General features: G+C 39.7%; 1 protein-coding gene across 5 annotated transcripts in view; it reads left to right on the top strand.

Moving 5' to 3' along the window:
• The window catches only part of myh10 (myosin, heavy chain 10, non-muscle), a 56855-nt gene that overhangs the window by 26464 nt on the left and 3255 nt on the right, over positions 1 to 27136 (top strand). The window contains exons 7-45 of one of the 5 annotated variants that reach the window (XM_029441590.1): positions 134 to 148; positions 783 to 800; positions 3692 to 3784; positions 4603 to 4666; positions 4855 to 4953; positions 5109 to 5252; positions 6012 to 6107; positions 6996 to 7114; positions 7927 to 8079; positions 8288 to 8461; positions 8954 to 9127; positions 10950 to 11064; positions 11308 to 11370; positions 13520 to 13713; positions 13935 to 14056; positions 14148 to 14217; positions 14383 to 14543; positions 14844 to 14952; positions 16184 to 16315; positions 16565 to 16771; positions 17237 to 17374; positions 17568 to 17691; positions 18201 to 18372; positions 20874 to 21086; positions 21397 to 21541; positions 21656 to 21862; positions 22048 to 22152; positions 22427 to 22579; positions 23075 to 23323; positions 23409 to 23621; positions 23926 to 24138; positions 24277 to 24438; positions 24674 to 24802; positions 25009 to 25097; positions 25220 to 25343; positions 25534 to 25623; positions 25797 to 25915; positions 26149 to 26257; positions 26375 to 26547. In XM_029441590.1, the coding sequence (XP_029297450.1) occupies positions 134 to 148; positions 783 to 800; positions 3692 to 3784; positions 4603 to 4666; positions 4855 to 4953; positions 5109 to 5252; positions 6012 to 6107; positions 6996 to 7114; positions 7927 to 8079; positions 8288 to 8461; positions 8954 to 9127; positions 10950 to 11064; positions 11308 to 11370; positions 13520 to 13713; positions 13935 to 14056; positions 14148 to 14217; positions 14383 to 14543; positions 14844 to 14952; positions 16184 to 16315; positions 16565 to 16771; positions 17237 to 17374; positions 17568 to 17691; positions 18201 to 18372; positions 20874 to 21086; positions 21397 to 21541; positions 21656 to 21862; positions 22048 to 22152; positions 22427 to 22579; positions 23075 to 23323; positions 23409 to 23621; positions 23926 to 24138; positions 24277 to 24438; positions 24674 to 24802; positions 25009 to 25097; positions 25220 to 25343; positions 25534 to 25623; positions 25797 to 25915; positions 26149 to 26257; positions 26375 to 26547 (5249 nt within the window). Of the gene's footprint in view, positions 1 to 133; positions 149 to 782; positions 801 to 3691; positions 3785 to 4602; positions 4667 to 4854; positions 4954 to 5108; positions 5253 to 6011; positions 6108 to 6995; positions 7115 to 7926; positions 8080 to 8287; positions 8462 to 8953; positions 9128 to 10949; positions 11065 to 11307; positions 11371 to 13519; positions 13714 to 13934; positions 14057 to 14147; positions 14218 to 14382; positions 14544 to 14843; positions 14953 to 16183; positions 16316 to 16564; positions 16772 to 17236; positions 17375 to 17567; positions 17692 to 18200; positions 18373 to 20873; positions 21087 to 21396; positions 21542 to 21655; positions 21863 to 22047; positions 22153 to 22426; positions 22580 to 23074; positions 23324 to 23408; positions 23622 to 23925; positions 24139 to 24276; positions 24439 to 24673; positions 24803 to 25008; positions 25098 to 25219; positions 25344 to 25533; positions 25624 to 25796; positions 25916 to 26148; positions 26258 to 26374; positions 26552 to 27136 lie in introns of those variants that run through there. The other 4 variants (XM_029441598.1, XM_029441605.1, XM_029441621.1 and 1 more) reach the window with 4 other exon arrangements.

The raw sequence follows: 27136 nt of genomic DNA, 5'->3' as shown, positions 1-27136 counted from the left end.
CTGGAGTATGTGTTTGACACAATTAAATGGTGTAAATAAGTAAGACCCCAGCAGTGACAGTTTACACTTAGTGTATTTTGTTAAAATGCCTGAAAACAGCATATTTTGCTTTAATAATGTCTCTTTCTGTCAGGAACAAAATGCAGTTGTAAGTAAATTTGAATTCTTGCATGATTATTTAGACTCCCTTTATTTTTGTTTTATGTGAATGACTTACTTTGCTCAGACGTGCCACAATTAAAATGTGCTTGCCATTATTGTGATTCGCACTCAGTGAAACATAGTTACATGCATGTTGTCTGTACTTGTTGTGGTAGTCACATGTTGAGCAATCATGTGCTGTCTGAAACTTAGCAACTTCTGCTGCTGCAAATATAGTTAGAATGCTTATATTGCTCGTAGTATAGCAAAGCATGTATCGTACCTGTGTTTTAGACTGTTATAGGTTAGGATCAGACACCTACAGCCCTGCAGGTACTTCTTATAGCCATCTTACCTGTGAGTGAATCGCAGCGTACCTGAGAAGTACAGTACAAACTGTTAACTGCCTGTTAACCTAGAACACCAGCTGTAATCTGTGTCTTGAGGATTACAGACCACTGATGTCTTATAATATCACCTGTTGCTAATTCGAGCCGTAGACTGCTGTAGGTTGTTCTTAGATTCCTGCACAAAGGCATCATTAAAAATGTTTAGCTTGAACTGCAGGTTCATTTGTATCTATGACATTAATGCAATTTATTATTTTCCATAATAACAATTGAATCTCTCCATTCCTGCAGAGTGGATCCCTGTTTTATGTGAGTAGTATGTAGTTTCTCACCTATCTTGCCTCACTTATAATATGAAAGGGTGCTTTACCCGCTCTGTTACAACCTCCTCTTTAACTTAAATAATAACTGACTATTTAATGTTGCCCAACGTTGGGCAGTAGATGTTTTTCATCAACTTTAATCCACCTGCTGTGGTTTTGTTTAACTTTTGCATTGCATGATCTGTACTTCCTGTCCTCACTGAGTTAATACTGTGGGATCTGACACATCCCCTCGAAGAAATCAATCTTTGCTTTAATTTTCCTTTTTATAAACTAATTGGCTTCCATGAAGCTGATTTATATGCCTGCACAATGAAGCAGGTTATTAATATCACATCTACTGTTTAATATCTAGAGGTGTTTGTATTTGTGGTTGCTATGATGGTACTAAGCATAATCTCAAACCTGTGTAGTTTTTACATGAACAGAATCAGATGAAATAATGTAGCTGTCTGTTGTTGATGATCTCCCACGATTCATCAGTCAGTCAATGAAAAGCCAACTTCTTAGTAGACTAGTTTTTCTTTAAATAAATAAATAAAAAGTTACATTTAAATGATACAGAGTGGTCAAGATGAAAGATACAGACACTGACATCAATAGCAACAGTTGTCATTACAGCTGGTACAACCAACTGGTTTAAACTGTCACTTCATGTAGCCTGTTAATGTTGTTAAATGTTTAAGTTGCCTATCTTGTGATTTGAACTCTCTAAAAATTGTAATTTAAGTATGAAAAACAATTAATCATTCAGCCCTACTGCTGGCCCATGAGTACACTGCTCACCTCTACTTAATTGTGCTTTTTACTTCAGAATAATCCTCCCCTTTGCTGGAGGTTATGTATATTTACTGCATGGACATCATGTAAGAAGCTCAATAATAGTTACAACACAACATATGTAGCCAAACTGCTTTGTAAGATTTTAAGCGGTTCACTGGTTTTCTTTATCACTTGACCTGGATCTAGTGGCCCATGCAGAACCTCTTTCGACCTTTCTTACATTAAGTTAGCTTCAGCCTAAAAGCTCTGTTGGCGCAGACGAGTTCTCTGTCCAGATTTAAATACGTTATGCCATTTTCCAAGAACTGTTCTCCTTTTTCTTGCTGGTGAAAAGAGCGACTTAAAGTAATATTTTTCTGGCCTTGTGACCTCTGGAGCAGATGTTGAGCAGCAAGTACACATTTACAACTGGCCTCTGCCTCATAAGATTTAGTGGAACAGTTTGGACTGATCCTCTTTTTGACTCCACTCAATCTGTCCTAAAGTATTACTCCATGGGCTGCCAAACAGCCCATTGAGAGACCCACTCGAAGCTATGACCTGTAAATGTTTTCTATAAAGGCACAACAATTAATTTGTTGGGGATAATTATAGTTTTTTCAACCTTGAAAACGGGTATATGTGTAGTGACTGATGATGTCTCTCAGTAGTTTTGAGGCATCGCAGTTTGCTTACATTTTTATCACAGCTACACAACAATTGGCCGGCTCAAGTGGAGGAGCCAGCTCTGTTGGCTGTCAGATGCCTGACAGGCTCACTTTGCAACAGGAATGTGGGTCAACGTCTAATGCTGCTAAATTGGCCCCCCACCGGTGTTTGTAATCTGCTCTTTGTGTTTATGTGCGTACAGCAGACCACACAGATGGGTACAAGCTGCCAATGAACAATTTCAGCTACCAGGTTGCACCACAGGCCTGTGTTTATATAGAAACAAAATACTTTTGGTTTGAATCTTTTGCCTGGTTCTTTTCCAGCTCTCAGAGCAGGGGCAGAGTTTATCCAGTTTATCCCTGCGTCTTTCCCGCTGCATAAGAACTCAATTAAAAGCGGCCCATCATGCTCTCCAGGCCAAAGATCACATTACATGTCTCACATCCTCAGTGTATTGCTGATTTCTCATCCCACAGTTTCCTTTAGTGGAAAATGGCCTCCTTAAACCTTCAGAGTTTTTCTCTGAACCATTTTAGATTCTCTGGTCATTACAAAGCCCACAATGTGGCTTAGATGGAAACACAGTGCGCCACCTGTCCAAACATCGGCATAAGTCACTTATTTATTTATTTAGCCTCGTAGAGTGTCCAGTCTGAAGTGTTTCTGTTGAGTGTTGTGGACACATTCGTCCTGACATGAAAGTGGCTGTCTGGCTTTTCTCACAACAAAAAGCCTACATTTCCCCAGAAATGTTCTCTCCATTACTTTCAACTTCAGAAGATAAAAGTTGTGCAAATGGAATTAACCAGCTTGTGAAAACTAATGATTTCCTCATTAAGATTTCTTAAATATGATCAGATGAATTGTTTAATCTATTAAATGTCAGAAAGCAAGTCTTCATATTGCTCGTTTTATCCTAAACTTTGTCAAACGACTAATTGTTTCAACTCAGAATTTTAAACTGGTCTACAAACAAGGATTATTTTTGGATGAAAAATAGTTTGTTAGTAAAAAGCTCTAAATTTAAAGTGTAACACTCATGAAAACTATTTGGCTACAAACAGTTTCATTTAGCTCATTTAACAACTCCAGAAGAATAAGAACTGCCGTACCTCGCCAACCACCATACAAACAAAAGATTGTTACAATATAACTATACACTTTAATATTATACACATGCCTAGTTTTGTTTTAAAGGTAAACTTTGTACAATAAAGTTTTTAAGGAGTATTGCTGTCACACTTGCTGTCATCGTCTCTCTGCTTTTGTTTGTTCGGCTAACTACACGGGGATAATCTGTCTGTATAAAACGCATAATAAGATTTCAGATGTCTTTGTCTGCATTTATATGTTTGTTTTTGTTGTCAGTGATTCACAGTTACTTTCTAATTATCTTTGTTTGTTGGTCAAAGGCCTGCTGTAACGTCCCTTTTGTTTTTTCAGGGTGAATTGGAACGTCAGCTTTTACAAGCCAACCCCATCCTTGAAGCTTTTGGGAACGCTAAGACGGTGAAAAATGACAACTCGTCACGTTTTGTAAGTACAGAATCTGATATTCGTGTATACATGCTGCATTTTTCTTTTATGTGCATCAAAGTCTACTCTAGCATTTGCAAAAGCCCATCAAAGCACCACGTAGGCCGATCTTAATTTGGCACCTGAATCCGATTTAGAAGACACGATGGTGTGTCATCTTGGAAGCTTTTTTTTGAGAATAAGCAGAAGGTAAAACTGATTGAAAGTAATTTGATTATCCTACTTTTCCTGTAAGCAGTTACACAGGTTATATAGCCGGACACAGGCGCCTGTTAGTCATTAATGATGCCTTTTGATGTACTGGGTCTTTTCAGACTGGAGGCAACTCCACTCAGCAGACTTCTTAATAGTGATGTATAGGAAGACAAGTCTTGGCTTAAGCAATTTAAGGGGCATTATTATCTAATTACTTACCTTGTTACCTCATAAAATTACCCTAGTAAAGCTTTCTCTGCATTACCCCCGGCCAGTTTAAATAATAAAAATTGCCACACTGTTTTCACTTGATCAGAAACAGACCCGTCATGTTCTGTATGGCTCAGACGCACTTACAGTAAAATGTACTGGGGCTGATGGGAGTCCAGTCTATCAACATAAAGTTATGTTACAAACATCAATTTGATTATCTTAAAATGTAATTAAGTAAAATGTATTTATTATAATTTATTCTGTAGATGATCTGTCTAAGTGTTCATGTTTATTGAGGTTGCATGCTGACTAATTACATTATTATGTTAACATCAAACTTACTCCGACTGATTTCGCTATGTCTCGTCTTGTGCACTTCCTGAACATTTTTCTTGTGTTCATCTCTGCAGGGGAAATTCATCCGGATCAACTTTGATGTCACCGGATACATTGTTGGAGCCAACATTGAAACCTGTATCCTGTTTTTAAAACGATTGACGAGAAGCATTCTGCATGTTATCATTCACTGTAGATGGGATATTTACAAACAGGCTAGCCAGGAGTGTTTATCGGAAGCACACACAAAAGATATTTTGAAAACGTTTTGATTCTACATCGCAATGACCCACCAAATAGTTTTTTCTTTGACCGTTCTGTGTCAGACTTACTGGAGAAATCCAGAGCTATTCGTCAAGCCAAAGATGAGCGCACCTTCCACGTTTTCTACCAGCTGCTATCTGGAGCTGGAGAGCACCTCAAATGTAAGTACACTGAACTTATATATTCTCTGTCATTTCTAGACCATAGCTGATTGTTAAGTTAAGTTAGATAAGATAAGTTAACAGTATGAATTATAATATTTCATAGTACATGTTAACCATGCTTTTAAATGTTTTTAACACATTTCTCTGCACAGCGGACCTGCTTTTGGAAGGATTCAACAACTACCGTTTCTTGTCTAACGGTAACATCCCAATCCCGGGCCAGCAGGACAAAGACAACTTCCAGGAAACCATGGAGGCCATGCACATCATGAGCTTCTGCCATGAGGAGATTCTGGGTATGTCTACCACAACACCAGCATAAAACATACATAAGCATAAAAAGCTTCTTTATGGTTACTTTCATTACTTTAGTAGAAGATTACTTATCAAGCTCCCTCTGACTTTATGGTTTTAGAAATTGAAGTCACAGTGAAACGAGAGCATCTTGGAGTTCTGTAATTTGACATATCTCAGAGTAAACAGAATACGTAAACAGTGTGTCATTTGTAAAACAGACGAAATCACACACAAGGGAGGGGGTCAAAATGAATAGATTAGACTGCAACCATCCTCTTTTGGAAATGTTAACAAAGTTTTTAACACGTGCCTCTTCCTATGACAATGCTCTTCTAGCAACTACAGCACAACCTGCAATTTGACAGTCACGGATGGTTTTATATGATGGGTGTGGTTATAGTAGCCCAAAAACACATTGAATTGGATGCATTTATCCTATTAATGAGTGCAGGATGAATCTTCAAAACCTATCTTAATTTAACAGGAAAAGAGAGTATAAAAATACTCAAACATGTGCTATATATTTTGCATGCACCAAAAGATAATAAAACAATGAACACAGGATTCTGAATTAAATGTATCTTCTTGTTTTTATTCCTCTGGGTGGTAAACTTTTGTTATAAACTTATTGTGTTTCTTTTAATTTATAATATCTCCATGACTACTTGACCAAACAGTTCTTGTCAGTTTCACTGCTTAAACACAACAATGTGATGTCTTATAATATTCATATTATTTATTTTTCCTTATATCTGTAGCCATGTTGAAGGTGGTGTCCTCGGTGCTTCAGTTTGGTAACATTTCCTTTAAGAAGGAGAGGAACTCTGACCAAGCCTCCATGCCTGATAACACCGGTAGGTATCTCACACACACACACACACACACACACACACACACACACACACACACACTGCAATCCTTTTACATCTGCTTTACAACCCTGTAACTTGAAGCTCACAGGTCAAGACATTATTTTCCTCCTTTTCCTCTTCCCATATATACTTCAACTCGTCTCCTCACTCTTTCCTGCCTCCCTCACGCTGCATCCTTCTCCACAGAACAGAGGAACTGGTGATTTATGTCCTTTCTCTGCCTGAGCCTTGTCAACTTGTCTTTGAGCCACATTATTATGAGGATTTACTCCTGAAGGAAATGAGGCAGTCTTCCAGTTCCTCCACATAAGGCACTGCATATTTGGCCCTTAAATGAGAGAGACGGGGAGAGAGAATAAGTCTAGTGCTAGTGATGTAGCTCGGCCAGATATTCCCAAATGCGACCAGCAGAATCCAGGATTGATGCAGATGTTTTGTTTAGTAGTGAGACTTGGCTGATGTAGAGCGGATCCTGCTTTTTTCTATTTTTCCACATTCTCCAGCCATGTCAAATCTGACATTTTCCTCATTACATTTTTATAAGGAAACATCTTTGAAAGATTTGTGATGCATCTTAATTTTATTCAGAAATAGGCAAATTCAGTGTTTTTGGCTTTAAGAAAGGTTTGTAATAAAATGTAATAAATGACTTTATTGTTAAAATAATACGGGTAATGATCAAATCAAATCACTCTTGAAAACAAACAATAAAGTCTCCTTAATGTTTTATTTCTTGTCTTGACGAGACAATTAAACATACAGGTATAGGTCAAATATGCTGTTTGAAATCTCCTATTGTGACCTCCTTTAATGTAATTTAAATAAACTTATTTTTTTCTATTATGTGCTTTTTCCATCTCTGTTTCCCAGCCGCCCAGAAGCTGTGTCATCTGCTGGGTATGAATGTAATGGAGTTTACCAGAGCCATCCTGTCCCCGAGGATCAAAGTGGGAAGAGACTACGTCCAGAAAGCGCAGACTAAAGAGCAGGTCAGTGAGCACCATGTTTATCCTCTTCCAGCTGAGATCCTGAGTAAAACTAATGACGATCTATTGCACAGCAATGCAACTGCAGTAGGTCTTTTTCAGTGCAAGTTAATTATGGAGTAATAGAATTGCGTAAATGGACGCGTTATATATCTGACATCCAGGTTTCCATTAGTAAAAGTGTTTTATTTTCTGGTTTGATGGTCCAGTGTTTCCCCTACCATTGTTTCAGGGGCACCACTCCTGAAATTAAACATGTTTTTATTTAAAAAAAATGTATAGATAGATAGATAGATAGTGTTTTTTCTATTCATAAATGGCACAAGAATTTTCTCTTGCTCTGTTTGTGGCTGAGCTCCATGGTTTTCATTGTATTAATAGCCATCTCTAAATGCATGCTCTAAAGTTGAAATATATATTTTTTAAACTGATAGCCCTAACTTTCAAGACTTACTGTCAAAAACTGATCCCTTACTTTGTAGTTATTGTACTGGGCACAAGGGAAAGTTTGTTTTACCTTCTGTGAAACCTCTCCAAAGTATGTCTCCTGTTTATGAATCATTCATTTTAAAGTGCAGGGCTCTTGTAGACTTTGGATCATTATAGCTGCAGCTCAATAGATGTAGCTTTTGTCTCAACTGTTTTGGATATTAATAAAAGTCTGACTCAGAAAGCATGTGGAACATTAACGGTATACAGTCTTTCCAAGCTGTATGAGTCCATTTCTGAAGCCTGTCCTCACTCTCTGCCATGTCAGATCTGTATATTCTTATATTGTCTCAGCATTATTTTCCCTCTCCTCTTCCTCCCTCCAGGCTGACTTTGCTGTTGAGGCCTTGGCTAAAGCGACATATGAGCGTCTGTTCCGCTGGCTGGTCCATCGCATTAACAAAGCTCTGGACAGAACCAAACGTCAGGGTGCCTCCTTCATCGGCATCCTGGACATTGCGGGTTTTGAGATTTTTCAGGTTTGGATAAAATCTTTTCATTGTTTTAATCTTTAAAGAAGACCGCTGTCAAGTTGTGTTTAAGAGAAATGTTTTTGTTTTGTACAGTTGACGATAATGTTTTGTTTATTTGTTGCTGTAGATCTCTTATAAACTATCTTATATGTTCTGAGTTGTTGTCATCCACACACGTTTCCATTGACACTATTGTTCACTTGTATTACTGCAGCTGAACTCATTTGAGCAGATGTGTATCAACTACACCAACGAGAAGCTGCAGCAGCTCTTCAACCACACCATGTTCATCCTGGAGCAGGAGGAGTACCAGCGGGAGGGCATCGAGTGGAGCTTCATCGACTTCGGCCTCGACCTGCAGCCCTGCATCGACCTCATTGAGAGGCCGGTCAGTTTGAATGATTATAATTATTTTTATTCAAAATTGTAATCGGTTAAGTTATTTTATTTGAGTGTTTTGATCAAAACTTAGGGAGACTCATTAGGAGCCTTTTAGGTTTTTGGCCCCTCATTCTGTTATTATTTATATTGTTTTGTTAATGTTCTTTTTTATGTGCTAGTAAATAAATAAATCATTAAATGATAACAAATGATCCAGCAACAAAATGATAATACTCACTCAATATGTCTTTTTAACCACATGCTACATTTGTCTACCTTACTTAAAAAAGGAAAAGTTACTTTATACCTTTTCTTGCTCACATCTGCATTGAACAAAAGTTGTTGTCCGGTCATGCTGGTGTCTCAGGGTTAAGATGCTGACCACAACGCTCTTATCTAATAAATACATACAAATACTTGAAGTTGTTGTCTTGCTGGTGTAGTTACAATTCACTCTCTCCCCAGTCTTTAGTTCTGTCCTGTGTTAATATTCCTTCAGGCAAACCCTCCAGGAGTGTTGGCTCTGCTGGATGAAGAGTGCTGGTTCCCCAAGGCCACGGACAAAACCTTTATAGAAAAGCTGACCCAGGAGCAGGGCACACACACCAAGTTCCAGAAGCCCCGCCAGCTCAAAGATAAGGCCGACTTCTGCATCATCCACTACGCTGGCAAAGTACGCTCGTTTTTTAAATCTCTTTGAGAATCACACTCAGCAGATGTCTGCTTAAATACACAGTTGGGTTTCTTTTCAAAGTTCACTCCTGCCTGGTGGGTTTTCAAAAGAAATACCAGTTTACTGAAAGCTCTCAGTTTATAGATCTTGTCTTCTAAAAAGCACTCACCAAGACAGACACCTAGGGAAAAAGGTAATTATATTGATCGTCATAGCAGTTACAACTGATGCCATCATACTGATGTTTCATTGGTACTGTACGTACTTTCAGTTACTCTCGTATCTCAACACATGCATTTGAATAAGAGCAGTTCCTGCTATGCACTGGAGTGAATGTTTTGTTTTACCTTCATATTACTCAGAAATATACAGTATGTGATATATATGACTCCCTTGCTTCGTATTGCACTTTTGTTCTGTGCAGGACCAGCTGCTTTATTTCTGTCTACATTCATATTTTCCAATATATATTTTTTCCTTCCTGATCCTTCACCTGCAAAAGTGAAAAGTTGCTGCACTCAGATAAAACTATGACGTAAGATTCTCCTGTGGTGGGATTTCAGGAAAATACTGAGTCCTAGTTTGATTTATTTGACATTGTATTGGAGTGGATTTGGACCTTTATGAGTAGTGTTATGCAATATAACTCTGCAATATAGACCTGCTGAGAAGCACATCTGCTTAGCATTATGTGGACTTTGTCGTTTTGCACCACAATCAGTCAAAATCTCAGAGATTTGAACTGTAAGAACGTCTGCTGTGGAGAAAGATCTGCAGCGCCATGAAGCCAAATGTTGTCAATATGAGTATGCACAAATAATATTACCTCACATATGCAGTCTGAATCACCACAATAAAGTGTGGCCTGTGCAATATATTAAGTCAGTATTTGTCAGATGTATATAGAGACAACTTTTATTGAATATACATTTTAGCATCCTGGAGCATCTGGATTTTCAAGGCTGTTACCAATATTGATATTGGAGTTAAAAAATACTCTCGATTTATATCGACCAATATTCTTTTTTTACATAACATTCTTTTTCTTAAAATCCATTAATTGTTTTACATTAATTTTCTTTTAGAATATGTGAGCAGTTGAAAGATGAACTTAAACTATTTTCAGACTATGTAATGATAATTTTCCTCAAATATATCTTTGGCATTTCTGTACTTAATTTTCTCCGTAACTATAAGCCGACATACGGCAATAACAATAATCCCCTGTAAAGCTAATGTTTACTGAAGAATTAGAGTTCATCCAAACCCTAGAACTAGTGTAGTAATAATAACAAACTTTATTTATACAGCCCTTTTCATAACAGTTGTACAAAGTGCTTCACAACAAGAAAACAATAATAATAAAATAAAGTATAGATCAATAAATTGCAATACAATAAATAGAATTTGACCAAAATCTGTCACAGACCTTAAATACTCAAGAGCATGTACTTTAAGAGGCTTTGTGGGTTTTTTCAAGGTTGTCAACATGTTAACATAATGCTGCAAACTACTGTGATTGGACCCTGATAAATCTCAGTATATTGTCCAATATTAGATATCAGATATATTATATTAGTATCGGCTTTGTGACCAACATATACTATTTGACATTTACTACACGTGCTATACTTATTGGAGTATATGTCATATGCCGATAACTAACAAAAACTAAAGTACTGAATTGCTAAAGACATGCTTTAGATCCTCCTCACAATTCTTTTAAAAAGCAAAGATATGGGATTTTCACAGCATCAGTTCGACTATAATTGAGGTATTAGTTTTGTTCTTTTCTCTGAGTTGTACCACTTGATTGTTCCAGGTGGACTATAAGGCAGATGAGTGGCTGATGAAGAACATGGACCCCCTGAATGACAATGTGGCCACACTTCTGCATCAGTCAACTGACAAATTTGTGGGTGAACTTTGGAAAGATGGTAAGCTGCTACCTTCTTATCTCTAAACATTTGAAATGGTACTACATACTAGAAGAAATCGATTTTAGTCATCCTTTAAGATTCATTATGTGCGTACCTGTTTGCTTATTCAGTTAAGAAGCTGAATGTCTCTCACTCAAGCCTACTAACAACAGCCTTGTTGACCCAGGCCTATACATTTAGGATTTCTAAGAATCAATTTAACATCACCCTCCCCTCCCTGTCTCTTTCTCTGTGTTGTAGAGATTCAGACCATTCAAAGGGATTCATTCTATGACAATGTCACTAGTCTGGATGACCCGGCAGGTGAATGACTGGGTCGTGCTGTAGCAGACCTGGGCCAAAATAGTAACAGCTGAAAATGACCAGTTTTGGGTTGTGAAACCAAGCTGCTCAAGTTGCTTGGTAGGCTAAATAAAAGCGCTTCCCAAGCAGGCTTTTTAAAAGTGTAATGGTATATTTTTGCCCAGATCTGGCTGTATGTTTCATGCTTCAGCCGGTGCTGTGTCTGTCATAGCTACAATGGCTCCCATTTGCTTCCAGGCTGCATGGCTCCCTTGTCTCAGCCAAAAGCAGTAGTAATTCCTCAATATGTTAAAGTAGAATATAGTCAACTGCTCCCTCTAGTCGAACTAGCGTGCTTTAGTTTGTGTCAGTGTTTTTGTAGGCTGACATCGGTCTTGTGATCTACGTATAGTCAATAGCCCAGAAGCAAGCGTTTAGGATTGAGTGCAGTCTTCGTAGCTTATTTCTGTTTTTCTCCCTCCTCTGTGATGTGATACATCCACGAGCAAATTAAGGATTTGAAGCCTGACTGAAGGAAATTTAATGACATTAATTTCCCGCCTTCCTCCTGCCTAGATAGGATCACAGTAGCGGGGGATTGAAACCAGATGTTAGTATTTGTTTTGGCTCCGAGCTCAGACGTCACTGTAGAGGGTCCAGACAGCGGGCCATACATCACCTCAACTCCAGCAGTCTATGACTCAACAAATAACTTTAATAGTTACATAGTGTATATTTAATGGAGTGTTAAATCATAACTCATGTGCTGTGTCATTTAGTTAAGCGTTTTCTTTTCTTTTTTATAAGTCTACTGACATTACAGCCAGATTATAAAAAGATTTACTATTTGATGGATCATTCTGGTGATATTCTACATTTTTGTAATCATTAAGAATTCACATTAAACATTAACAATAATTGTGTATCCAAAGCCTGATTTATTCCTTTGTGCCTTAGAGCTTCATTGTTAAAAACCTGCACTGACTGACATCTTCCTTTATTACCATGAACATGGGCACTGTAGTTTATTTTCCATCCCACATACACGGTCCTGCTGTAAATACACTCTATAGCACTAATCCCAAAACCGTCACAATGTATTCCTGTTTGAGCAACGTACAAAAAAAGTAGCTAAAACCGACATTTATTGTTATTATATATTTTTATTATTTAGTTATTGATATCTATTGAAGCTATATACAGGTAAACTGTGTTTTGGAGATCAAATGAACCACAGACTGGGGGAAGTCAATAAGTAATTAGAGATGGATCAATCGACTAATTGTTATAATATTTGTTGGCAATATTAAAAACTCCAGCAATTTAGTTTTGGACTTTTAAAAAGTTGGAAGACATACAAAACATTGGAAGAATGTGAAAATGCCCATGACTATTTCCAAGGTGTGACGTCTTGTTTTACAGTCTAAAACCCAAAGATATTCAACTGTTGATACAGTAAGACAAGGAAAAGCAGCACATTCTCATATTTAAGAAGCTGGAACCACCAAATGTTAAGCAAATTTGGTCTGGAAAGATATTTTTAATACTAATGAATTCCCTGTTGATCAACTAATCATCAGCATTAGACATTATACAACTGTTTTCACAGATTGAGTAGGACTCACCATGACTGATCTTCATGGGTTAAATTGTTGGAGTTCCCTTTTATCATAGGTCATAAACAGTTATGTTGTAATATTTTTTACATTCAGTGTTTGCAACCCCCTAAATGTTAACATGTTGAGAAGAGATTATTTTACTGGCAATATGTGGATGCAGGTTTTGTGTCATAAGCAGTAAAATGTTACAAACAAAAAGCTTTCATGTAGCTGCCATCAAGCATCGTCGAGCACCAGAGAAGAGCATTTCCATTATTTCAAATATACTTTGTTAATGGTAACACAGCATATATACATATATATGTATGTACACACCCTTAGGAATAGATAGGCTACGCTCTCCATCTCCATCTGCAGAGGCTAGTGGTAGTTCTAGACTTGAATGCTACTTTGTTAGACTGCTGTTGTTTGACTGTAGTGTGTAATGTCTTTTTTCATCCATCTGCACTTCATGTAGCTACATTATGTCACTGTGTTGCTGCTGCAGTTTTTTTTCTCTGCTCCCCACAAAGTCTTCTTGCTCTAACGAGTTCTCCTCATCTCCCCACCAGTCGACCGTATCGTGGGCCTGGACCAGGTGGCAGGGATGAACGAGACGGCTTTTGGCGCCACCTACAAAACGAAAAAGGGAATGTTTCGTACGGTGGGACAGCTCTACAAGGAGTCGCTCACCAAGCTCATGGCCACACTGAGGAACACCAACCCCAACTTCGTCCGCTGCATCATCCCCAACCATGAAAAAAGAGTAAATAAAGAATCTCAATGTATTGGTTATGACTGATTATCCCTGTAGCATGTTACATCTACGGGCACTTGATGCTGGTCCCAGTCTGTAGTGAAATCCAGTAACGCTAACCTGAAGACAAACAAAATAAATCAGACTTTCAGAGTTCTTTTTGTAGAGCAGAAATTGTACAATAAAAACACTTGTTTCTGGTGTTAATGGTGTATTTGTTTCTTCTTCAGGCTGGTAAACTGGAGCCTCACCTGGTTCTGGACCAGCTGAGGTGTAATGGAGTCCTAGAGGGGATTCGTATCTGCAGACAGGGCTTCCCCAACCGCATCGTCTTCCAGGAGTTCAGACAGAGGTGACAAACGACACAAAAGCTTATTTTTTAACTCTGGAAATCCATTTTACTTGGAGGAAAAGGTTATATTTATTTTCTCTTTTGTTCACAGATATGAGATCCTGACACCTAACGCTATCCCCAAGGGATTCATGGATGGGAAACAAGCCTGTGAGAGAATGGTAGTGCCTTTTTTATTGTTGCTGTATTTCAGCTATCATGGAAATGATGTCGCTCATCTACAGTATACTGCATTTTAATTGTTAATAATCATAGGACATTATTTTAAAAGCTCACAGCTGATATAAATATAAATTCTTAACAACTCTTTACCTGCCTTTTTATAGATCCGAGCCTTGGAGCTGGACCCCAACCTGTTCCGTATTGGTCAGAGTAAGATCTTCTTCAGGACCGGTGTCCTGGCTCACCTGGAGGAGGAGAGAGATCTGAAGATCACCGACATCATCATCTACTTCCAGTCTGTTTGCCGTGGATACTTGGCACGCAAGTGAGTAGCAGATCTCTGTGTCTTAATTCAACTTCATTACAAGTGAACATATGATTGTGGATGCACTAGATACATTTATAAGGACAGTGAAGTAATTGCTCAAACCCCCCCCAGACGTTTGCCAAGTGTAAATACATCTGTCATGTCAAGGGAAGGGAAAAGACAGTTTGTTTGTATGTTTGATACATTTACAGCTCATCTGTACACTAAACGCAGCCCAACCTTGGTCTTCAAATTGCAGACTTTAAAAGCGATACCCATACATTGATTTGTCGCCTGTTGCACCATTTCTTCTCTTAGGGCCTTTGCTAAGAAGCAGCAGCAGCTGAGTGCCCTGAAGGTCCTCCAGAGGAACTGTGCTGCGTATTTGAAGCTGCGACACTGGCAGTGGTGGAGGCTCTTCACCAAGGTGAGAACCCTGACCGCTACCTCTTCAAACAAAGTAGTTCATCTGTGCTACGTAAATGATACACAGCTCTACATCTCTGCTTCAGACGATCTGACTCATTTCAAAAATTAGTGATTGGATGCCTCAAAAATGACTTTAATTAAATAGGGGAAAAACAGACAAGAGAGAACTAAAATGTCTCCATTAATCTTCACCAGAGTTGCCATGGAAATGTGGAGGTTCAAGCTTTTAATGTTGGCTTGGAAAAAAAGGCAACTAAGCAAACTATCTGCTGACGAGGGCCGCGTGATACGGTCAAAACTTCCAGAGTTTAAGTGGACCATGAGATTATTTTGTCAACTGCTGTTGAAAGGTCAATAATAAACTGTTAAGTTGATCTTTGTTTCACTGGGTCGTTAGAGCAGGCTGTCCACAGGTCGTGAAGAGTCTCAACAAACATAGAATTGAGTTTCCCAAAACAATATGCCTTAAAAGATATAACATTTCATTTTCAAAGGTCTTGAATATTTTTCTTGCCTGCCATAGACGGTAACATTAGTTATATATTTATTGTATGTTCTTGCGGGCTGTTTGTTGATGTTATATAACCTACCATATATATATATATATATATATATATATATATATATATATATATATATATATATATATATATATATATAATCTACAAGTGAACCTGAGACAGACAGTGGATTGTAAAGAACAGGAGGCCACACTCAATATAAAAAATATATATATATATATATATATATTTATTTATTTATATATATATATATATATATATATATATATATATATATATATATATATATATATATATATATATATATATATATATATATATATATATATATATATAAAACAAATAATGTAGCGAAGAACCTCATCTAATCATGATTGTCATGATGAGTGTCAACATTTAAATGAACTTTATATAATTATCTTTCAATTGCCTAATTCATCTATGAATATTCTGCTGCCTGTCTGGGTCCAGGTTAATTGATTAATTATAGCACTAGGAATTATTATATATTATTTAAAAAATCACAATGTGATTATAGATAAATAAATCCATGTACTATTTGCAGTCACTACTGTTATTCTGTCACTGGTACAACAATATAAAAAGGTATTAAAGTGCATTCCATGTCTTAAAAGTGTTCAAATGTAATTTGGTGAACACTGCACAAACCCTGCAGAGGTTGATTTCTTTCTTCTCTTTTTCTCTCAGGTCAAGCCTTTGCTGCAGGTCACCAGGCAGGAGGAGGAGATGCAAGCCAAAGATGAGGAGCTGGTAAAGGTGAAGGAGAACCACCTCAAGGTGGAGAATGAGCTCGTGGAGATGGAGAGGAAACACCAACAGGTAAACACACTCTCTGTTATGGAAAGTAAATATTTTCACCTCGTGAAAACTCATATAATTGTGGCCACAATTACTTCAGAGAAACGTTGGTATTAAACAATGGTAATACGTTTATCATTGTAACTTTTTCATTCTGTAATGAAATTATTGTCTTTACTGTGTTCTATCAGTTTTTGATAACACTTGAAGAAATCAGTATTGCAGCGAAGAAGGCTGGGTATATGTGATGAAACTGTTCCCTCTCTCCAGCTCGTAGAGGAGAAGAATATTCTAGCAGAACAGCTCCACGCGGAGACAGAACTCTTTGCTGAGGCCGAAGAGATGAGAGTTCGTCTGCTTTCTAGGAAGCAAGAGTTGGAGGAGATCCTTCATGACCTAGAGTCGAGGGTGGAGGAGGAGGAAGAGAGGAACCAGAGCATGCAGAATGAGAAGAAGAAGATGCAGTCACACATCCAGGTTTATATCTATAACTACTTAAACTTTATTTCTACATGCACTAACCTCTCTCCTATTTTTGGTTTTGATAGTTAGACAGCCATACTGTTAGTTCTTGCCTTTCAAGAACATCAAACTGCTCATTATCGTCCTAATTTGAACATTTAAATAGCATTTCTGTCTATTTTTAAACAGAAGTTGAAGAGAGTAGGAGTCTTCAACCTGTCTAACAAATCTGATCAAACCACAGTTTTTAAGTGTTGAACTCTATAATACCTTAAGATGTTGTTGTTTTTTCTTTGATCCCCTATTTAGTCATACATATTTAATACTTTTACAATTAATTGCAAAGTGATGAGGTTCTTTAAAGAGTTTCATGTGTGAAACGTCCATCACTTTAATACATAAAGTCAGACTTCAGTCTGTTTGCATTAGAATGGTTATGAATCTTTGATCACGTGTATGTGTGTGTTTTCCTCTCCACAGGACCTGGAGGAGCAGCTCGATGAAGAGGAAGCTGCAAGACAGAAGCTGCAGCTGGATAAAGTGACAGCCGAGGCGAAGATCAAGAAAATGGAGGAGGACATTCTCCTGCTGGAGGACCACAACTCCAAGTTCCTCAAGGTGAGAGTATTAGCTCTGCAAAAGATGCGTCAAACAAGAGCCAGTCAGCAAAAAAGGTCAAACATATCTAATAATAAAGTGATGGATATTAGTGTCATAAAAAAAGAATAGTTTATTTTGACCTTTTCACCTCTTTATAGTAGTTGTGTGTCTTAAAGCTTCCAGTCTAACCCACACTTTCAATACCCAACAGGAGAAAAAGCTGCTGGAGGACCGGATCGGAGAGATGACCTCCCACCTGACAGAGGAGGAGGAGAAAGCAAAGAACCTCGGCAAGGTCAAGAACAAGCAGGAGATGATGATGGTGGACCTGGAGGGTAAGGGCTCCCAGCAAGCTACTGCTACTGGCTCCATTTTGGGTCCAAGAATAAGGAACATTTACTAGAACAAACACAAATAGATGGATGGCGACCGTCAAAGTTGAAAGACTGATTTTGGTTTGGTAGGTGAGGAGTTACAGTAGCCGGTATGTAAGGAATAATGTAAACATTTCATAAATGACAAAAATATTTTCTTGTGTGTGTTTGTTATTCTTGGTAATAAGTGCGGGTCGCTAAAGACCTGAGGATTGTAGGAACGTTTGAAAAACACTCTGCATTTAAGCAAAGCAGTTACTCTGATTACTATTAGTAGTGTCAGGCTGTTAGCTGAGTGTTTGTGGTTGGTCACTCTCTGTGACCTCGTTGTGCCTCGTATGACCCCTCTGTGACTCGGGACTTTGCCCATTTACCTCTTGAGAATAACTAAAACAAAAGTGTTCATTTTGAAATCATTTTCAGCGATTTATCATTCTGTTTGTGAGACGTGTGATTGTGCCTCCCTTCAGAGCGTTTAAAGAAGGAGGAGAAAACGCGGCAGGAGCTGGAGAAGGCCAAACGCAAACTGGACGCTGAGACGACTGACCTGCAGGATCAGATCGCTGAGCTCCAGGCCCAGATAGAGGAGCTGAAGATCCAACTGAGCAAGAAGGAGGAGGAGCTGCAGGCTGCTCTGGCCAGGTCAGTGATGAACACATAAAATCTATCAAAGTACACACACGTGTCAAAACTGACTGCATCATACACCTTCTGCAAAATATAAAACACTGAAGAAACTGAATCCACACGAGCCTTCTCGATGCACAATTACTACAATATTGACAATCGTACACAGATAATGACAGTTGACGCCTTTCAAAACGTATCGGTGCAAATACTGATCGAGGGATAAGAAGATATGAAAAAGACTGAACATTCAGAAGAATTTAATAAAAGAAAGTATTCGATCGTAGGACTTTAAGAGCAATAAAACTCATAAAAACATATTTCTTTGCCAGAAAGATTTCTTAGAGGGGGCTAATGAATTCCAGTTTAATATTCTAATATTGTAGAAAATCTTCTTCTTGCCAATAATGAAGCAAATGCTGTTACATTCTTTAATTTATTGTTCATTGACTGGAAGTTTAAAGATCCCTGTCAAAGCGTTTGCTGCTTGACAATGACACAGGGATAACTGTTGACCTGATTTTGGAGAAAGCTCATGAATTGTTAAAAAACAAAAGCCTAGTGCCGAAGGATGAAATACACTGAAGTGTATTTTACAGCCACAACATCACTACAAACCTAAACTGATGTGATAAAATATCACTGTTGGGAGCATTGCTCATGTTCAGTATGTAAAGTACAACTTCACTCACATCCTCTCACTACTGCAGTAAATCCTATTTCCATGACAACTGCACTCCAAGTCAATAGAGACCTAAAATAGACGCTACAACACACAAATGAACACTCAGTCAACTCTGAACTCTGACTTAAAGCAGCTCACGTCCTCTTCAGCTGCTGCAGTTGGTGTTTCTGCACACACACTCTTATCTTTCCCTCACCTGGGCCCCTCTCTGCAGCTCCCAGCTGCTGTGTGACTGGCTGAGACCGTTTCATCTTGGAGGCAGCCGTGTCTGATTACAGGCAAATGGATGTTGATTGATGCTCTCTGTCCTTGGCTTTGCAGTAGTCTTTCCACATGAAGCAATAAAGAGCCTGGCTATATCAGGCTGTCATTTCACGGTAGAGGAGAAAGCCTGTTTGTTTTTTTACCGTCAGAATTGTTTTTGTCAGCATTAGCTTTTAGAAGACCTGCATCTTACCACTTCTAACTAAATATTTTCTTGATTTCGCTCACTCCTCCGTTTATCCGGATTTTCCACACAGTGGGGAAAGTATTCTGAGCAACATGTTTGGTGTCATCTTTAATTATTTTCCCGTTTAGCCGCATGCAGATGAGGTAAACAGCTGTGGAGGTCGTTGCGCTGAAGGTCAGCTCAGATTATTTGAATGTGACTTCTCAGTAGTGTCCTCCTTACAGCAGGCTGATAGTGCAGACTGCAGGGGCCGTTGGTTAATGTCTGACCAATTTCAAAAGCAGAAATCATCAGTTTAGTCACAGCTCCAGATAATTAAGCTTTCATTAAACTTGATGCGCCTCATTTTGAATTCAGCAGCTATTCTGGGAACAATGTATTTTGTGGAAAATAGGGAATTACTTTTGATATGCAAGTCATTAGTGGCTTTAATCAACTCTGTGGTATTGTGCTAATTATGAAGCTGAATCATTATTACATTGAGTGTAATCTGTGGCTTTCTTCTTAAGGGAGGGCTGAGTGTTGCAGACAGCATGAATTTGACTTGGCCTCGCTTCCAGCAGAAAACAGATTAACAGTCTCATCAACATGTTCATCTTCTCACAGAGAGAACACACACACACACACACACACACACACACACACACACACACACACACATACACATACATACACATACACACACACACGCACATTAATGTGGACAGCTTCACCACACTGCCCCCCTGTGTGTGTCGGTGGCTTCATTTATTTTTTTAAATGACATCACTGACTTGACTTTTATTTTAAGTACATATCAATACTTTAGACAATAAAGGTGTGAATAATTGCATTCAATGAATTGACATCACTGCATTAGTCATTTTGAACAACATAGACCTCGTAGATATCAACATTTCCTGAATAGAATTAACATTTGCTTACTGCCATAAATATTCAATTTCATTTAAAACACTGAAAGAACATTTCTGATAGAACTTGACAAGTTGAAACGTCAATTTAAGTGTGAGCGTAGTGTAGCTCGGGTAGCTTAAGTAAGAAGTATCGTGTAGATTAGAAGTCCTGGAAGAAATGAATGTGAGTTAAATTGTCTGCAGTGTAAACACTCACAGCTGTCAAAGTGTTTAATGTTTGTTTAAAGGTGAAGATCTGAGGCCTCAAAGAACATAATCTATATTATATACAAATCTCTTCTTGTGCTTGTCCGGGTATTTTGAGGTACAACAAATTGTATGTTATGGTAAAACTACAGTATTAAAATAAAAAACAAAGATATGACCTTATTTAAGCTATTAATATCTTCATGACATGAAAGTCTAAGTAGTATGATAAGGGTCTACTCTGAAAAACTGACTTGTGTTCTTTTGTGTCTCCAACCAGGAGTGATGAGGAGACCGTCCAGAAGAACAACGCCTTGAAGCAGGTTCGGGAGCTGCAGGCCCACCTAGCTGAGCTTCAGGAGGACCTGGAGTCGGAGAAGATGTGTCGAAGTAAAGCTGAAAAACTAAAGAGGGACCTGAGTGAGGAGCTGGAGGCCCTGAAGACGGAGCTGGAGGACACGCTGGATACCACCGCTGCACAGCAGGAGCTCAGGTGCTCATTTAAAGCTGGTTTATCAATGATGATGCAGCCTGTTTACAGGTGTAGGGGAGTAATACTGCATGTGTGTTGTTTAAGTTGTTTAAAGCCTTTAGTGGATCCAGAGGGAGTGTCGCGAAATCTGATAAATTGCTCTTTCACACGGCAAAGTTACCTCCTGTATCATAATGTGCTCATTTCTTAGTGGACAGTTAATTGGTATTTTATTAAGACGACAGTAGCAATAAACCCTACAAGTGTTTTGTATTGTATCTAGGATGGTGTCCTCTCCTCTTAAACCTCTCCCCTTCTGTCTGAACTCCAGGTCCAAGCGAGAGCAAGAAGTGGCAGAGCTGAAGAAAGCCATAGATGAAGAGACCAAAAACCACGATTCTCAGATCCAGGAAGTGAGACAGAGGCACGGCACAGCGCTGGAAGAACTGTCCGAACAGGTGGAACAGGCCAAGAGGGTGAGTGGGTCGTAACTGGTGACTCCCAAGGCTAACAGTCAAACATTACGATCTATCATGTTGACCAAACATTAAATTAAACTGGCTATTAACATATTCTGTTGCTCCGTGCAGTTCAAGGCCAACCTGGAGAAGAACAAGCAGAGTCTGGAGAGTGAGAACAAAGAGCTGGCCTGTGATGTGAAAGGTCTGCAGCAGGCAAAGACAGAGTCCGAACATAAGAGGAAGAAACTGGAGTCCCAGCTGCAGGAGTTTATGTCCAGGGCTACCGAGGTAGAGAGGACCAAGGGAGAGCTGGCCGAACGCTCACACAAACTCCAGGTAAATACCTCCATGGACACTTGTAGATGTCAGAGAAGCAAAGATTTGGAGCAGTTTTTCTCTGAAATGAAGAGACGGCCCCAGATTACTCTGGAAACACAATATATATGTTAACGGGAATATTCATGGAACGCTTTGGATTTGTTGATTGTGATTTCCTCATAATCCCATTTACCTGTTCTTAGACGGAGCTGGAGAATGCGTCCACTTTGCTGGAGGAGTCAGAGAAGAAGAGCATCAAACTGGCCAAGGAGGTCGACAAACTGATCAGTAAACTGCAAGACTCAGAGGTAGGACAGACGGCATCAATATCAGGAATTGTTAAAGTAACAAAGGTGTCAAATGTTGGTCACAATAAATGAAATTCAAAACACTAGGATGGTAGGGTTGTTCCAGATGTACACAAAGAGTGTGTGTGTGTGTGTGTGTGTGTGTACATTTTTATGCATTTAACAATGTGTACTTGTTCTGTGATCACATCTCACTAATTAGCACCTGACAGGTGTTTCAGATATAACAATCTCCCTGCTTTTCTTTTGTCTGATCATAATTTCTGGTGTGTAGGAGTTGCGGCAGGAGGAGACGCGTCAGAAGCTGAACCTGAGCGGCCAAATCCGCCAGCTGGAGGTGGAAAAGAACACGTTGCTGGAGCAGCAGGAGGAGGATGAGGAGGCACGACGCAACCTGGAGAAACAGCTGCAGACGGTGCACGCTCAGGTACAGTACTTCATATTCATAGATATTCGTACATATCTGAGGGGCTAACGCACACAAACATACTGTATGAGGCAGGCACACCTTTCAGGTACCACTGATACTCGACTGAGTGCCAAGAGACGGGCCAGGCTAAAGTTTCCAGCCGTGAACATCTGCTGTTGATGTGCAGAGCAGCATGCGGACAACTGTAAAGCAGTGAGACCTTGCAGCAAATTAAAGACCACATGAAGTGAAAATCTGTTTGTCGGGAACTGAAATTTTACAAGTAAACTTCTGTTGAACAGTGAGAGATTCATTATGTATCACTACCTGACATTGATGGTAGAAGGACAAATCACACTCATTATTTCTGATTTGCCCCCGTATAAACTGCCAAATATGCACACAGGGCTGTGACACTAAAGGCCACGATGACCACAAGATGACATGATGACCTTGTTGAAATGTAGTATTGTCTTTATGTATTAACCAAGTGAAAAAATGGCCTTTCTGTAGCTGTTTGAGACAAAGAAGAAGCTTGATGAAGACGTGGGGTCGATGGAGGGCCTGGAGGAGGTGAAGAGAAAACTCCAGAAGGACATGGAGCTGACCAGCCAGCGTCTGGAGGAGAAGACCATGGCCATGGACAAGATGGAGAAGACCAAGAACCGCCTGCAGCAGGAGCTGGACGACCTGATGGTGGACCTGGACCACCAGAGACAGATCGTCTCCAACCTTGAGAAAAAACAAAAAAAGTTCGACCAGGTATGCTCGGCCGCAAAAGATGTTTCATGGTAGATTGAGGTCAGATGCATGTCACTGAAGGCCATTGTTTCTTTATCTCCACTAGCTGCTTGCTGAAGAGAAGACCATCTCGGCTCGTTACGCTGAGGAGCGTGACCGTGCGGAGGCAGAGGCCAGAGAGAAGGATACCAAGGCTCTGTCTATGGCACGTGCTCTGGAGGAGGCCTTGGAGGCCAAGGAGGAACTGGAGAAGTTTAATAAGCAGCTCCGTGCTGAAATGGAGGACCTGATGAGCTCCAAGGATGATGTGGGGAAGAATGTGAGTGACCTTTGACCTCTTAAACTGCTGAATGCCAAATGAAAACTTTATGACTAAAGAAAAGATCCCTTTTCTTCGTTCGTTTTTCTTTGAATGGTTTTGAATTTGGATTTCACTAAAACTAAATCGTAGCTTCCAGGCTCTGGCTCAAGTACCGATGATGCTTATTAAATATTATTATTAGATTTAAGTTTTCCTCAGTATCAGTGCAGTCTGATCAGCCAGGATAGTAATGTTAGTTCTGAAAATCATCTCATAAATTCTGCTTTGCTGACTTTACTGTTTCTCCTGGTGCTGCCTGCAGGTCCATGAACTGGAGAAGTCCAAGCGAACGCTGGAGCAACAGGTGGAGGAGATGAGAACTCAGCTGGAGGAGCTGGAGGATGAGCTTCAGGCCACAGAGGACGCCAAACTGCGTCTGGAGGTCAACATGCAGGCCATGAAGGCCCAGTTTGACCGAGACCTGCAGGCCAGAGACGAGCAGGGAGAGGAGAAGAAGAGGTCGCTTGTCAAACAGGTACACAGAAGATGAACATCGTGAACTGGCTCCATATGTGTTCGACTTTTTCTTGAAACACGAAACTTTATTCTGACCTTTTGTGTTTTGAAACATCTGGTTTAACCTGACGTGCCGTGTGTTGTTTTACTCCTCCAGGTGCGTGAGATGGAGGCAGAGTTGGAGGACGAGAGGAAGCAGAGAACTCTGGCTGTTGCTGCCAAGAAGAAGCTGGAGATGGACCTGAACGAGCTGGAGGGGCAGATCGAAGCTGCCAACAAAGGCAGGGAAGAGGCTGTTAAACAACTCAAAAAACTACAGGTAAACAAACACACAGGTTTACAACAAAGGCCAGATCTCTGTATAGGAATTGATTGGACACTCTGTGTGTCAGCTGCTGCTGACTGTGTTGATAAACTGGCCAGATCAAATCATTTGGCCAAACTAACTACCTTCCTGTTATTTTTACGATGGTATGCACGTGTGCACCTCACAGCTTGAAAACCTTGTTTCTGTGTCAGCCTGTGACTCGGTCCACATTGTCTCTGTTCTGTAGGTTCAGTTGAAGGACTATCAGAGGGAGCTGGAGGAGGCCAGAGCCTCCAGGGACGAGATCTTCACCCAGTCCAAGGAGAACGAGAAGAAACTCAAGGGCCTAGAAGCTGAAATCCTGCAGCTACAGGAGGTCAAAATCACAATTTTATTTTAAGTTTAAAAAATGGCTTTGAATTAGAGATCAGCTAACTGTCTGATCTGAGCTGTTAATTCTTTATTCAACACAAGCAAAGTGACTTATAGAAAGTTGATATTCATTCTTTCTATAAGTCATTAATTTTGGTATTTGATGGCCAAGATCTGCTCCATCCTAATTATGATGTGTTGTTTGTGTAGGACCACGCAGCGTCTGAGAGGGCCCGCCGACATGCTGAACAGGAGCGGGATGAGCTGGCTGATGAGATCTCCAACAGTGCTTCTGGAAAGTCAGTGTCCCCTTGTTTGTACTGATATTTATATACAAAAAAAAGTATTGAAAGGTATTCAATTTAACTTCAGGATTCCTGCATATACCCTTAATAAAAACGTGTGTGTGTGTGTGTGTCAGGTCATCGCTGCTGGAAGAGAAGAGGAGGATGGAGGCTCGTATCGCCCAGCTGGAGGAGGAGCTAGAGGAGGAGCAGGGCAACATGGAGCTGCTCAACGACCGTTTTAGAAAGACCAACATCCAGGTAAACTCGCTGCACGTGAGATGGTAGTAATAAGCATTGCCACAAACTTGGTTGTTACACAAGACAATGAACACGCACAAAACATGCGAGTTAACTGAGGTCCATCAGCACGCTGCAAACATCCTCATTCACTGACAGTACGTGCATCAGTTTACACTGCATCAACCTCACCTTCATCGCTCTTCCTCAGGTCGACAACCTGAACACTGAGTTGGCCGGAGAACGCAGCACTGCACAGAAGAGTGAGAACGCTCGACAACAGATGGAGCGGCAGAACAAGGTCTCGTATAGTTAAACACATTAGCAAATATCGTATACGATCAAATCCACAATCTGGGCTGTTTCTTCCCCTCACGAGGGAACGTTAACGTTTCCCCTACTGTTCTGTTAGTAAGTATGTATATGTCCATATTTAATGCTCATGAGCCTAACGGTTACATATTATAAACGCAGGATTTGAAAGCCAAGCTGGCAGAGCTGGAGGGGACTGTCAAGTTAAAGTTTAAGGCGTCCATCACTGCCCTGGAGGCCAAGATCCTGCAGCTGGAGGAGCAGCTGGAGCAGGAAGCAAAGTAAGTGATCAAACTCGCCCGTTATTACAGTGTCACACGGGACATTTTGCATCTACTTAAGGAGATATTCTCAAGTGATGAAACATCATTGGTGAGATTTCCTGGTCGGGATACAAGTAAAGGTTCATTGTGACTCATGTCTCATCAGTAAATCACCATGGCATGGATTAGAAGACGTTACCGGTGCTGAGGTGGTAATGAGCTCTTTACCTGTGTCTGTTCTGCACTTTCAGGGAGAGAGCAGCTGCCAATAAAATTGTCCGTCGTACGGAGAAGAAACTGAAGGAGGTGATGATGCAGGTGGAGGATGAGCGTCGTCATGCCGACCAGTACAAGGAGCAGGTATTGAATCACAAAGTGTCACACGTGGAGAGAGTCGCTTTTACTCAGGACTGGTTATCCAGCCAATCCCCCACAACCTCTCACTGTCTCCGACCGTTTCCCCACGTGTCCTGTCAGATGGAGAAAGCCAACTCACGCATGAAGCAGCTGAAGCGTCAGCTGGAGGAGGCGGAGGAGGAGGCCACCCGGGCCAACGCCACCCGCCGGAAGCTGCAGAGGGAGCTGGACGACGCCACCGAGGCCAGCGAGGGTCTCACACGGGAGGTCAACTCCCTCAAGAACCGCCTCAGGTAGGTTAGAGATGCCCCATGTACTTCCACGAAAACACTTCAAAGACAAATAAATAAATAAACGGAAGCAAGCACAACAGTAAAGACTTCTTTCAAAACTGAATAAATAGCGTGAATATGTGATCTCTTAATGACACGGTCATACAGTAGTTTGTGTTTGATGTAAAGTGTCAAAGTGTTTTAATTCTTATATATATATATATATATATATATATATATATATATATATATATATATATATATATATATATATATATATATATATATATATATATATATATATATATATATATATATATATATATATATATATATATATATATATATATATATATATATATATATATATATATATATATATATATATATATATATATATATATATATAATCGCTATCGCTCTCGCTCTCTCTCTTTTAAATGTAAAAGTCAGTTCTTGGTTTAGCTTGTGTTGACCCGGCTTATCTTACTTGTTCTATTTTGTCTGGTTAAATAAATAGTTTGACATTTTGGGAAACACGCTTATTTCTTTTTTAAGACTCTGATGTCTGATGAAGATCGACTCGTGTTTGATGCTAAATCTGGTGCTG

The sequence above is a fragment of the Cottoperca gobio genome, chromosome 1 (genome assembly GCF_900634415.1).
Source record: "Cottoperca gobio chromosome 1, fCotGob3.1, whole genome shotgun sequence".
Taxonomy (NCBI): Eukaryota; Metazoa; Chordata; class Actinopteri; order Perciformes; family Bovichtidae; genus Cottoperca; species Cottoperca gobio.
This window is presented reverse-complemented; position numbering and strand designations above follow the sequence as displayed.